The sequence below is a fragment of the Limulus polyphemus genome, unplaced genomic scaffold (assembly GCF_000517525.1).
Source record: "Limulus polyphemus unplaced genomic scaffold, Limulus_polyphemus-2.1.2 Scaffold137, whole genome shotgun sequence".
Taxonomy (NCBI): domain Eukaryota; kingdom Metazoa; phylum Arthropoda; class Merostomata; order Xiphosura; family Limulidae; genus Limulus; species Limulus polyphemus.
In genome coordinates this window covers 24,338-38,981 of record NW_013665747.1, presented here as the reverse complement: position 1 = coordinate 38,981, position 14,644 = coordinate 24,338, and the positions used below count along the sequence as shown (strand labels likewise).

At 30.7% G+C, this 14,644-nt stretch overlaps 1 protein-coding gene across 3 annotated transcripts in view; it reads right to left on the bottom strand.

Moving 5' to 3' along the window:
- Positions 1-1,408: 1,408 nt before the first annotated feature.
- Positions 1,409-14,644, bottom strand: part of LOC106474188 (phosphoserine aminotransferase-like) — a 35,671-nt gene continuing 22,435 nt past the window's right edge. For 2 of the 3 annotated variants that reach the window (XM_013934883.2, XM_022379484.1), the window contains 3 exons: positions 11,127-11,255; positions 10,627-10,764; positions 1,409-1,701 (listed from right to left, as the gene is read on the bottom strand). In XM_013934883.2, coding sequence (XP_013790337.2) covers positions 1,596-1,701; positions 10,627-10,764; positions 11,127-11,255 — 373 coding nt within the window. In that variant the 3' untranslated portion in view covers positions 1,409-1,595. Of the gene's footprint in view, positions 1,702-6,956; positions 7,086-10,626; positions 10,765-11,126; positions 11,256-14,644 lie in introns of those variants that run through there. The other variant, XM_022379478.1, reaches the window with a different exon arrangement.

Genomic DNA, 14,644 nt, shown 5'->3' with positions numbered 1-14,644 from the left:
CCATGATTTTATATTGGCTATGGTTATCACTTGACTTACTGATTGGCCTATTCAAAATCGTTTTAATATAACACCTATAATTCTGTGTATGTATGTATAGTGAGTACACAAAACAATGTTTATAGTACATGTTACACAGTAAGTAATAATACATACAGCATACGCACACAATATATGAATGAAAGCATTACATAATGAACTATTTTCATTTATGGTCATCAGCAAAGTTAATCCAGAAACTACCATAAATAACATCTTATCTAATCCACTTTGCTGATTCTTATTTGGCCGATAGCATCATAAAGTCATTGAGATGCTGTTCTGCCATGGTACTATGGAGCTTACTCTTAATAAGCTGCAATTCAGAGGAGTGCCCTCAAGATAAGATGTGATTGGCAGAGTTAGAGTCAAGCAATAACAGACACAGAGAGTTCAAGTTTGAATACATTTTTGTGAGCCTCTTCTTTACCATATATGTAAATAAATGTGATTAATTCCTTCCAATAAGAGAGGCTGTGACTGCTTGAGCAGACAGCTTGTATTCAGAAACCAATAGTTCACAGATGATGTCATCTGTATAGAAGATAGCCAAGACTTGCGGCATAGGTATTTTCTATGTATTTGTACATACTAAACAATCAAAAGACATGAAAAGCAGCAACAATACTTTGAGCACACAGCATCAAGTCTGATACATCGTAAAAGAATGTGATTTGGTAATGCTCTTTGACAATAAATATGATAGAAGAAGAAGAAAATAAAGTTAACATAAATACAAATGATGTACTCTTAAAAGTAAATTGATTATATATATATATGGAATATGTTTCATACATTTTATAATGTGTTCCAAAATGCTAATTATTTTGCCCTAGCTTTTGATTTACCATAAAGATGAAGCCATGCTTTCACAAACGTTTCTAAAGTTACAAGAATCAAAAGAAAAATGTAAATCTTGAGTAATTACAACTTCATATATGAATAAAAAAACGAGTGTAAAATAGTAAAATTTATCATTCAGTTTTCCAAATTATACATATAAGATACTAAAATGGCCTTATTATTTTGGTTGAATTCACAAATCACTAGTTACACTTTTAGTAGATAATTAATTTTGACTACCTTTAAGTTATCCAGAATCCTCTGATGATTCAGATAATTTTCTTTGTCTATAGAAACAAATATTTACACTAAATGTAGAAAAATTAGTAGTAGTAACAGATTTTGTAGATATATCTTTAGCTTGGATTTACATAACTTACTTACATAATTCACATAATATTCTTAAAAGAAAAAATTACTTACTAATAATAATAAGTAGTTGAAGCTATTAATCTATATTTTTAAGAAAATAATAATTTAGAATATGCTAGTCATTAAATTATCCAAAACCATGACTCATACTTCTATTAAATTTGCTTTATTTTTATTTCAGCTTGGTTACATAGGAATTATCAAAGTTACACCATGCTTTAAATAAAATTAAGCCAAAATATATATAGTTAAATTTGATATTGTAGAAAATATATCATTCACCGAAATGTAACAAAAACGAAAGCCCTATAAGTGATCCTGTTGGCAAGTACAGATTAAGATCACTGCTTGTGCTTATCTTTGAACTCTTTCATGAAGTTGGACAAATGTTCTACTTCGTCCACAGTGATGGCATTGAACAAGGAAGCCCGTATTCCACCAACACTCCTGCAAAAAATCAAACAAAAAGAATGCAATATATAAAAAAAGTGTTTCCAAAAAATATGCCTATTAACTTGAAAGGCAAGATACTATTCATTATTATAATTTTATTTTAATCAATTCATGATGAAAAGCAGGATGTTACAGAGCTCGATTTATTTTTTAAAAAGTCCACTTTTTGAGTTATCCTATCTACATACTAAAGTTTATATTACAGATAAAAAAATATTCCTGAAGAAATTGTCATCATTTGGGAAAATCTTTGTTTGTTAAGGAAAAAGACATCCACACTGATAAGACAGAAGCTTACTGATGAAAATTTTACTAAAGTGGAAAGAGTAGAAACATATCTATATTTAGAGATTTTGAATGGAAGTGTAAAGATATTAGCATTGCTTGAAACAATCTTGTTGGAATTCTGTTACCGTAGTAGGTTCAGTCTTTGGTGGTTTAAATAGAATATTTTGAAAACAAAACTTTCAGAGATACTGTAAAACTACGAGACTTCTTGTGAGAAGTCTAGCTTCTGAATGTGTCAGACAATAGTAGAGATAGTAATTAAAAAAAATACAAGTTATATTTTAAAATCCTCCTTCAAATTAAAATTATCTTTCAGCTATTAATGATAAAAATATATTATATAAACAAAGAGACATTTGAATAACATTTGAACCTGTTGGATATACAAGAGTATTTAGTGTAAAAGTGTTCATTTAATGAACTAATATTTAATGATTATTTAATTTTATAACAAGTGTTAAAATTAATTAATTAAAGGCAATAGTTATAACAAATTTCATTACATACCTCGGTATGAGTCGTACATTGTGTGTGTAGTTCAATCATTGATGTCATCTTTCTCAAAACCTCTATGTTTTTTTTTGCTATGTGATTATTGTTACATCATAGTGTCTCACAGTTTGTCAAAAATTCTAGACCTCAGTTGGGTCCACAGCTCTAAATAATTGTCTTTTTTTTTTTCAATCAAAAGTTCACACAGGTTTGTTCAGTTACTTTAGAACCCAATTGACAAGATAAATACTTTTTCTATCTTCGTTGTTATAATACAGCTGTGAAACACACTATAGAAATCACCCTTTAAGGCTAATCACTCGTATGCTGGTTAACTTCATGTTTTCTTCCTCTAACTAACTTTTTTTTTTCTGATTGAACTTTACTTGTCTTGTGTTCCCTTGGTAGTACCCCACAAAAGTTAAGTGAGAGTAAGTAAGAAAAAGTTAAGTTAGATTGCCGATTGTTAGTTTAGCGGTAACAGGCAATATTTTAATGTGAGTTTCACAGTTTAAAGCAATAAGGTTGTTCAAAGGGTGTTCTACAGTAATTAAACTCATCTGTGTGGACTTTGATAAAAAGGAGACAATTATTTAAAGTTCGAGATAGAACTGTGGTAACCCATGAAGAAACAGAGTAATGAAAAATAATTCATCTTGTCAATTGGTTTCTAAAGTAATTGAATCAGCCTGTGTGGAATTTTGACAGAAAAAGAGAATTATTTAGAGTTTTAGATACAACTGTCATATCCTATAGTGTAAAGATTTTTTTGTACATAAGTTTGATTTGTTTTAAATATATTATTTTAAAACAAGTGGATTGTATGTTGTCCATTTATTGTCTGAATTTATTGCCAATAAGTCAGAGACACCTACTGTAGAAGAATCCCATTTCATTCATAAAAAAAAACGAAAACACCTTGACATTTTTTTGGTGAGCCAGCCAGGATTAAATAGTGGTAAACAGTGGTGAAAAAAAGGACATGAGCGACAGTGGAAATAAGTAGGCCTATATATGGACAATTGTGGTGGTGGTGGCAAAAATAGTGTAGAGATTACAATCATGCTATATAACCATGTCAACAGATTTTAGATAAGTGGATTGAAAGAAGTGAGTATCTTGGACTAAAAGATAGTGAGTCACAAGAGTTTGTTCAACAACTACAAGAACTAGAGAGAGAACAATAACAACAGAAAAGAGAGGAGGAGAGGCAGAAAAGAGAGGAAGAAAGACTAACTAAAAGAAGAAAAAGGATGCAGAAAACTGAAAGAAAAAGAAGGAAAGGAAAGACTGAAAATAGAGAAGAGACAGAGAATAAGAGCACAAATTAAGATTGCCAAGCTCACCCAACAGAAAGAAGAAGGACCCAAGAATGTCAACGAGGTCAGGGCCAGCCGACCCAAGCTGCCCAAATTTGATGAACAGAAAGATGACATGGATGCTTTTCTGGAGATATATGAAAGATTTGCCCAAAGTCAGAACTGGAACAAAGGTGACTGGGAAGTCTGTCCCGCTTATTTCTCACAGGAAAAGGTCTACAAGTGTATGCAGGCATGATGTTAGAAGATTCCATGGACTATGACAATTTAAAAGTGGCCTTGCTGAAATGCTATGAATTACTGAGGAAGATTTTTTATTGGAAGTTCAGAGAAGTGAAATCTGACACTGGAGAAACTGTATTTCAATTTGTGGCACATCTATGGTGATACTTCACAAAATGGACTAACATGGCAAAGTGTGAAAACAGTTTCAAGGAACTGGCAGATCTACTAATACGTGAACAGTTCATGATCACGTGCTCAACTGACATGCCACTATTCCTAATGAGAGAGCATCAAAAGACATGGAGAAGATTATCAAACCGGCAAAACAGTATATGGAAGCCCATGGAGGGAGTATAATGGGCAAGTACAAGAATATCCAGTTAAAGTCTAAACCAATGGTGGCTGACCAGAAGCAGGAGTCAACCAAAGGTGACAGGAAGTTAACAAACAAATGGGATAAGAGATGCTATATTTGTTATAAAATTGGGCACATTGTAAAGGAGTGCAAGTCCATCACTAACAAAGAACAGCAGAAATCTCAACATAAAGCAGCTGGAGCTACTTACAAAAATAGTACTGGTAAGAAACACAAAAAGAGTGACTGTCACCATGGATGCTGCTGCCAGAATAAACAGAATCAAGCATGTCAGATTCACCACAAGAAGGAAGTGCCATTCCAAGATTGATCAGTGTACCAATAATGATCAGCTTAAGTTAGCAAATGGAACAACAGTGCTAGTAGTGATTGGGTCATGTAACAAATAGAGAAATGCCAACAAATCACAACATGGCAATAGATGAAGACTATGTCAGGGACAAGAAAGTGAAGGTCCTACAAGACACAGGGTGCATAAGTGCAGCAGTGAGAACCAGTCTAATATCTGATAACCAGATGACAGGCAAGGTGTGCCTGTGTGTGCTAACTGATGGAACAGTGAGAAAGTTTCCCATACTAAAATAGGTGGATACTCCATGTTATGTAGGAGACCTTGAAGCCATGTGTATCAAGGCCCCAATATATGACTTGGTGAATGGAAACATACCAGGTAATAGAAATTTGGAGGAACTAGACAAAAAGAAGACTGATGTGGCATCTGCAGTCACCACTAAAGATCAAGAGAAGAAGATAAAGCAAGACACCAGGCCCTTACAAGTACCAAAGAGTGACATCCGAAATGTAGGTTTATGGGAGTGGAAGAAAGTGCAGAAGAAAGACCCTTCTCTGCAGAAACTTCAGGACAGTGCCTGAGAGACAGTCAAGCACAATACAAAATGGATAGAGATTGATAAAACAGAGGACTAGAAAGGAGTATTGAACTGGACCTATCAAAGCAGTTCTACTGGTGAAAATAAACACATCACAGGTAGTAAGAAGTACTTATATAACAAGAAAGTCAAGAATTGACATTTTGAGGTTGGAAAGAAGGTGTTAGTTCTGCTAGCCAAAGCCAACAAGAAACTCACCCAGTTTTTGCAGTACAGGAAGTGGCCAACAGAATGCACTATAAGGTAAACGTGGATGTGATGACCAAGGACTACCATGCCAAACTGTTGAAGAGGTACTTTGAGAGGGAAAAAGACCTTACAATTGCAGCTATTGAGGTAAAGATGGACACGGCAGAATCTGAAGACAGTGACTTCATTATAAGAGATAAAGACCTACTAGGCCTAAGATCATTGGGGGGAGATGAAACATACAAGGAAATCAACATAAGTGAAGAAGTGACTGGCAAGAAGAAGAAATAGGTAGAAGATCTACTGTGCCAGTATACAGAAAAATTAGGAAAAACAGACCTCAGGAAATGCAAGATCTAGATGAAGATAAAGGATCCTGTCAAGGTGAAGCCCTACCTGAGACCCTATGAGAAGAGAGACCAACAAGGAAACTGCAAATATTGGTGCAGAATATATTTTTCTTGAAGAGGGGCTTATTGTTGTATATACAAGATATAAGACTGTTTAGTGCAAGAGCTATTATTTAGTCCATTTATTGACCTAATATTTAATTGTTATTTAGTTTTATAACAAGTGTTAAAGTTAATAATTAATTATTAATAACTAATAACAAAATGTAAAATAACCTCAAACAAATAACTAGACATGCATAAATCAATGTGACATTATTTGTTTTTAGTAAAAACATTCCTGTAAGTAAACTGCCTTGATTTGGCTTTCCAAAATATGATCCAAACACAGTTTTGAAGAAATTCTGTAAAGTTATTAGTTAATATGAAAGAGAAAAGAAAAAATAGAATTGTTTGCATTTTTAACTTAAGTTTATTGGGTAGTCAATTCCCATTAAAGGGGAAATACTGCATAAAATAATTAGTAGATACAAAAGAAAATCTATAGACCATATAGGAAACAAGTGAAAGAATTTTGCACAATATTTGTCAAAAAGAACGTACTTACTGCATGGTGTTGACACTCAGCTCATTAATGTGAATGCAGTAATGAATTTCAGAATATATAATGATGTAAGTGCAACAGCATATTACTTTGTGTAACTAAATGAAGATGTCACCAATAATAATTAATCTAAAACAATCACAATTACTCTGTAAGTTATATCACTGATATAATTTTCCCAATTAATATAAGAATTATTTACACAGGCATAAACCTTACACTATAAAATAACTAACTGAAAGATTTTGATTTTGATATATGACTTAAAGATTCTTTAGACAATAAAATAAGGTGTTTCACATATTAACATTTTGAGAGAGCTTTCATAGCAACTATGTTTCACTATACTTTTTTAAATTCAATTTTACTTGAACACCTTCACATTAAATTCCACAAAAATATGAATACAGTTATAAAACCAAAAGCAACCTGTAAGCAGAACTTACATGGTTGATTTCTGGCCTCACCTTGTGTATGAACAAGATGATCATTGGCCCTTGTTAAGATCTTTAAAGTAACTTGAGTGGACAAATGTTAGCACATTTGATCTATTCAAAGCCTTAAATTTCAATGTTCCTTCACATGAGTCAACAGGTTTATTTTAGTAGAACTGATATAACCTTGGTTACAGGAAGGACAGATAAACTAAAAAAAAAGATTTGAGTGAAGAAATATGGTCTTGAAACCTAACTAACAAATTCTACAAGTGATGATGACAGCCTTCCAACCATTGCTTTTCCTGATAACAAAGAAAGAAATTTGAAAAAGAAGGAGTCAATCTAGAACCCATAGCCACTCCATTACTATTAAACACAAAATGAGATTGATTAGTTTCAAAATTCACCTATTTAAAAAAAAAGAAAAAAAAATAAGAAATATTCAAATCATCTGAGTTATTACCAAAAATCAAATCAGCACTTAACTGTATAGTTTCTCATAAAAGAATATTCATATTTTAAGACTCAGTATTAAAACTAGCATAATAAACATTGCTATTAAACTTCAATTTTTGTATTTTACATGAAAGCTCAAACTTTCTTTCAGAGTATATAGATTAGTAGCGAATGTTTTGAAAAAGCCAAAAAATTATAGGTTCCAATGTTTGAGACTATAGGTCATAACAGACATCCTTCTTTATGTATTTTAGAAAAACCACGAAAATGTCCTGTTTCTCAGTTTAAAAAAATTATCTGTCTTTAGTTGCAGTAAATATCTTTGTAATTTATGTATCTTTACAAATTTCATTGAATCACTTTAAACATTTTCAGCCTTTCTTAAATATTCTTTTTATCCAAAATAACTATACTATATTTTTATCTGATTTAGAAATCACAATATTGTAATTTTTTATAAATACTTTAAAGCTATTAATCCTTCTTTACTTAAATTTTGAAAATAGTCAGAAAACTAGTTATCAAAAGATGTCAGAGCTACTTTACTACTGTAAACAATTAGTACCAGATTTAGAACAAATGGGTTGGTGTGACAACAGTTGCAAAAAAGTGTTCAAATTGTAAAAAAATTTCTTTTCAATGTCAAAACAATCATAATATGTTTTTTATGCAAACATATTTTTGATCTGGTGTTTTTTTTAAGTTAGTTAACTGTTTTCCAAAATTGTAAACAAAATATTATTATTATATGTTTCAACAGTTTTAAAGTATAAGAAATCAAAACTACTTACTTGATGTTTCAATAAAGCAAAACCTTTTATAGATTTTTATGTTAAAAATTTCAGAAATACATTCTTCTATCTAATTTCAAAATTAGGCTGTTCTTTTTGAGCTTTATAATACTGTTAAGAATGATGAAACTGAGGTACTGAAACCTCGAAATTTAAAAAGTTGGGTAATATATTTAATTACTTACATTCATTTATTCTTAGAATATATTTAATATTAATAATACTTATTTTTAGGAAATTTCTATTAGATTATACATAAATTTCAACTTAATACACTGGTAACCACATAGTATAAAATAAGACCTTATTTTAAATACTTTAAGTTATTTCTTCAATAACAATACATATAATCATCCCAGTACACAAAATACCTCACCCTAGCTTTGAAGCATAATGGTAGGGTCACCAGATGATATGACCCCAATCTATTAAATACCAATATTATCAACTCAAATTAGTAAAAACCAAATAAAACAAATTACTAATATTTTTTTTTGTCTATAGAATTCAAATTCTTACAAAACATAAAAAACAACAACATTATAATGGAAATTGACATAACAAAGATAAAGAAAGGTGTGTTGGTATAAAACTTACACACAAGCTTTCTTGTTTGTTTGTTTGTTTTGAATTTCTCGCAAAGCTACATAATGGCTATCTGCGTTAGCTGTCCCTAATTTAGCAGTGAAAGACTAGAGGGATGGTAGCTAGTCATCAGCACCCACCGTCAACTGTTAGGCTACTCTTTTACCAATGAATAGTGGGATTGACCATCACATTATAATGCCCCCATGGCTGAAAGGGCAAGCATGTTTGGTGGGATGGGGATTCGAACCCGCAACCCACAGATTGTGAGTCGAGTGCCCTAACCACCTGGCCATGCCAGGCCCGTACACACACACACACACAAGCTGAGGCCAGAAGTATACCTTCGCATATTCATAACACTGTTCAGATTAACTCTTTTGATATACATTAAAGAACTTGTAATATCTGTACTTGCTGCTTCTGTTTTGAGTTTTGGAACTCATGAATCTTGTAATGATTCTATGCTACATTTATAGTAGGTTTGTTTTGAGGGGTCATATCTCATATATATATATTAATACTGAAGCATCTACCTTCAGATGAATGTGTACTAATATGAGTTTAGATGAATACATATTAAAATGTAAAAGTATAGGTGTGCATAAGTAAATTCTGCAAAACAAAATAACAAGTTTCTAAATAATCAAAAATGAAAAGGGTGTTTTCATTCATGAGTTATTTTCAAAAGGCAGTCTATATATATATATTTCTTTAATGAAATCATCATGAACTCAGTATTATAATTTATTTCCACTATGGCTATAGAAAGGTTGGAAATGATTAACGCGTCTTATATATTTTCCAAGTCATAATTAACATTTTTGTCAAATTGTTTTAAAGTATTTGCATGTGGTGATTAACTTAGAAAATACCTAATTGGGGACTAATATTAATTATGTTTACTTGTAATTTAGAGAGTTTATATTACATGTATTTCATAACTTTTAAACAGTTATTATATTATAGATTTTATAATTACAGAAATACATGTGGATTCACACGTCAGACAAACACATTTGGTTTATAAAGTATAATTAACTCAGTAAAGCATGATTTATTAATTTGTCCATAACATCATGCTAAAGGAAGCTGAATTTTAGAGTTTTTGGATTAGCTTTTGACAAAAAATACAAGTTTTCTCCAGCGTGTTTACAATACCCTGGGTTTTCTTCTGCAAAACATTAGTGGTCAGACTTTCTCAGTCTCCATTGAGCAAATTTACATAATTTTTTATCTTTAAGTTAAGTTGACAACAGGCTATGTTTCTAACTTGTAAAGTCAAATTTTAAGTGTTAGGGCAGAGTACAAAAAAACGTATTTTAGCTTAAGAGCATATTTTGATATTTGACGAATAAAAAGTGTTCATGTAAAAAAAGTATTTTTGAAGTGATTTATCCATGTTCTTTTCTTCCCCACCCCATTTGAGACTGTCACATTGTTTATTACAATAGACTATCTTTATTAAATTATCCCACTAGACAAGATAAAAAATAACTTAATACAATAAATAAACTACATTAAGTTAAAGCTTTTTAATTTGAATAAAGGTTTCTGAATAAAAGAGAGTTATTGTTTTTTGGTGAACATGCCCTTGAACAAGTACTTTTTTACTGTGATATTCACATGAAGAATGTGAAATTGGTACCTAATGATAAGAAAATGAAGCTTTGCATTAAGTGAAAAATTAATACATATATTTCTGTTTCAAGTGTATGTATTATGCAGTTTATTTATAGTCAAATTGACATTTTCCCTTTAAAGAATAAGATCATTATTAAGGATTTAGTATAACACAGTTTCAAATGTTCTTAGATAGTACAGTGAGAAATATACAGATGTAGAGAAATTTACCTTTAATTCTATTTAAATGATACATACTGTTATAAGTTTACCTTAATACTGCTAAATCCTTACCTATGTCCTTTCAGTGAAACCATTCCTCTCTTGTGAGCTTCATCTAGAAATTTCTTCTCAAGATATTCACTTCCTTCTGACCCACCAATTCTGAAGGGAATGTTGACTCTGCTGCGATCCTTTGGGAAAACACTGGAGCTGGAGCATCAAAGAAGATATATAGGAATATTAATTTTTTGTTTCATACAGACATACCATTAACCTCTTAACATGTCACATTGATAAAAACTTTTAAACTCAACTTCACAAGATGTTAGGAAAAAGCAACAAACTGAGATAACAATATTGTAGTCATACAAATCACCTGGTTAACATTATTATTAGTGTTATAAAAAATCAAAAGATTCTTCCTGTTTACAAGAAAAATACTGAAGCTAATGTGCAAGTTCATTTCAAAATTGTACTTTATATCGATTTGAAAGAAATATAATGTAGCATACACACACACACACACATAAGTTACATAATTAGATTGTCTATCATCTGTAAATGGTACTTACTAGTAGAAACCAGAAGAACTGTCAATAACATCATAAATAAGTTTGGACTTCACTTGCGATTTTTCACCCATAGCTTCTGCACCTCCTTGTTTCTTTATCCACTTGAACACCAAGTCCATTATGTATATACTGATATGCAAAATAGTATTATTAGTTCAAAATTTAAAAATTCTCAGATTTAGAACATAGCATATTTCCAAATAATTTCTGTGAATTAAATAACAATTTTAAAGAAATATAATATGATGTTTCCTATAATAAGAGAAACAATAATGAAATATACAAGTATGAAAACAAAATAACACAGTGATTTAATAACATGTTATATTAATTCCTTACAGTGGTTAAATTTATAACAGGGAAATCATTCCATCACTTGGATACCATACTTTTTAAATTTGTTCACAATATGGATTGAGGTTTTTAAGCTGTTGTGGTACTTGAAATTGAAATCTTACTTAGAAGTACAGTGCTGTTAACTGGTTCTTTTCTATAGTAAAAGCTTTATGATGATAGGATAGATCAATCTCATTGTTACAATGTATTTCTTTAATTATTTTACTCTTTTGACAAAACATATTGCATCAAATTTCAGAAAAACTGAGTCAATCACTCTCTAATTTGCTATTACATAGTTTATAAATACTCAAAAAATAGCTATGGTAAAAATTACCTCTAGATATAAAATGGAAACCAAAGTGGATATCAATTATGTCAGATAGATTATTAACCACATTGTGTTTGACAAAATAGTAAAAGCAACTACAACAAAATAAACTTAATGACTTTGTTGAGGTTTAAACTTAAGTAGACTGTACCATGTGTACCGTGTGTGGGTTGAAATTAGTAGTCAGAACACAGGAGATTCTCAGCTCAGATGTGATGAGTTGGAATGTTTTTTTAATCTGTTTTATGTACCATTATTTCCTATATATCCTTTGTGCTTTAATTAATATAAAACTCAACAGCAAATTAGTATGTGAAGTGTAGTGCCTTGTACAGTGTTTATCTAAGCACTAGTCAACAAAGATTAATGTAGATTTGCTGTTCTGTCAAGAAAATAACTCTTAGTTCCTAAAATGGATGGCCACTAGTTTGGTATATAAAGGTTATCAGGTAGCCTTAACCAAACTAGATGTTGAATATTTTGTAAACTATATGAAAAAATTTTCACATATTATTCAAAAGCCATTCAGCAGATATTTCCTAAATTGTTACAAAAATAAAAAAGTATTAAACTAACTGTAGAAAAATTTCATCACAAAAATAGCTCATGCTTAAACAAGTTATTAAACACTGCAAACATATACATGTATATATATACATAGTACTGTTGAGTGACATTGTAAAATTGAAAATATACTGTATCTTCCCTAAAAATCTTTACATTATTTCATATCATTTAAAAACAGAACCTACTTTTTCATCAAAGCTCAACAAAAAACTATGACTAGAATATTTCATAGAATGTAATCATTAAATCTTCTCAATACACCAAACTATAAATAAATGGTAAGAAAACATTATCATGAGATTAAGTGATTTTTACATTTGTTTACAAACCTCACCTGGATATATGAAATATTTGTTAAGTCATAAAAGTTTGAAGCTCGCATATCAATTTGTCCAGGAATTATGTATGTATCACACTCAGGTAATGCATCTAATAAGAGTTTAAACAGGATATAAATAGTTTATTAGGTACAGAAAAGTTACACTTTAAAGAGTCTGAAATCTAGAAGTACAAAAATTTTAAAGCCTTGTAAATAAAACTTATATAACAAAGTTTTTACATTCTGAGAATGGTGAAGATATGAATTCAAGTAATTTAGAAAAACCTTTTCTTTGGTTAAAGTTGAATAACTAAGACTGTATAAGCTCGTACAGCATACTTTGATTATGTTATGTGTTCTAGCTTTAAAGAAGTATATCATGGCTTAGAATCAGTGATGCCTAACTAGTAAATAATCAGTGGGTTCTAGTGCTTAGCCAATGACCATCAAGGAACAATAGCTATATTTTAGCAATTGTTATCAAGGCATGATTATGAATATTCAGACTAGTTGTAAAAATAGTTGTAGTCAATGTAATTCAAAAAAGCAGCTGCAATATTTATGTGAAAAAATTCAACATATAATGATAAGCAATTTTTGGTAGCTTGTTGTGCAACTTTCCACAGGAGTCCATTAAAAGTAGCAAAAAACATTCAAGCAATGTTTTGATTTCACATTAGGAAATGTAATTATTATCACAAACATAATCTAAAATTTGATAATACATCAAAAATATTAAATAAAAAATGAAGTAACAATTTGAGGAATACCTGAGCTAAATATCCCTAATTTTGAAATGATAGCCTATAAGGAAGGCAGTTAATCAATGCTGCCCACCATCAACTTTTGGACTATTCTAACTACTCTAACCAAATAGTGTGAGATTTGACCATCATCTTATAATGCACCTACAGCCCCAAAGTATGGAGCATGAATATTTTTGGCCATGTTCACCCTGAGTGAAAAATGCAATACTTCTTTTTTATATTTGTCAGTTAAGTGTCTTATGGATCCTATGAAAGTGTAGTAAAATTTAAAGAGCAAAAAAAATCTTCCTTCCACTATATTTGTCTTAATTAAAGTAATGAAGCCTCTATAATTTAAGAAATTGCATGTTAAAGAGCTTATGCTCCAAGTAATTCAGCTGCCCAATTCACAACAGATAATTCTTGTCACATCCCTTCAAAATTTGCTTTTTTTGAAATTTTAACCAAAATATCATTATTCCTTATCTCCATATGCAGCAGAACATTGAACCTAATAGAGCAATGATCACTTGCACCCAGATGTTCCCCAATTTCCACCCTATCAATCATTTCTGTATTTGAAGTTAACAATAAATATAACACCCCCCCTCTTTAATACTCTATCACTCTTAAATAGCCTGTAGCCCTGTATTTCTAAGAAATTTCTGTCTTAAAAATCATCTACGTTTAACCATGTTTCAGTTATTTCCATTATATTCAAATTCTCCATTCCTACCAGTGCTCTAAAGTAATCTATTTCATTTTTTTATCCTTCTAGCATTGCAATAGTAACAATTAAGATTATCCTTATAACTACTTCTACACTCATTACCTATGCTACATTTTTCTTTTCCTGGCCCTCATCACTGTCTAGTCCTAGTTTAAAACTTCCCTTACAGCCGAGTTAATAGCCTTAGCAAACTCTATTTAAATGTAAACCATCCATTCTAAAAAGCTCCCTTCTTCCACTGAACTGATCCCACAAGTCCAACCAACCAATTTGCTCATCCTTACATACTAAATTTTTACATTTTCAGCCAACCTTTCCTCATACATTGTTTTGATGTCCTAATATCCTCTTTTACCAACTTCCTTGATCTTCTAAATCTTCTGTCATACCAGTAAATTTAAATTTCTTAAATTTATGATGCTTTTCTTTAATTTTATCTCTTATAGCCTTCATGAGCCAATCTAGTTTTTTACTTGTAGCTACTCTTTT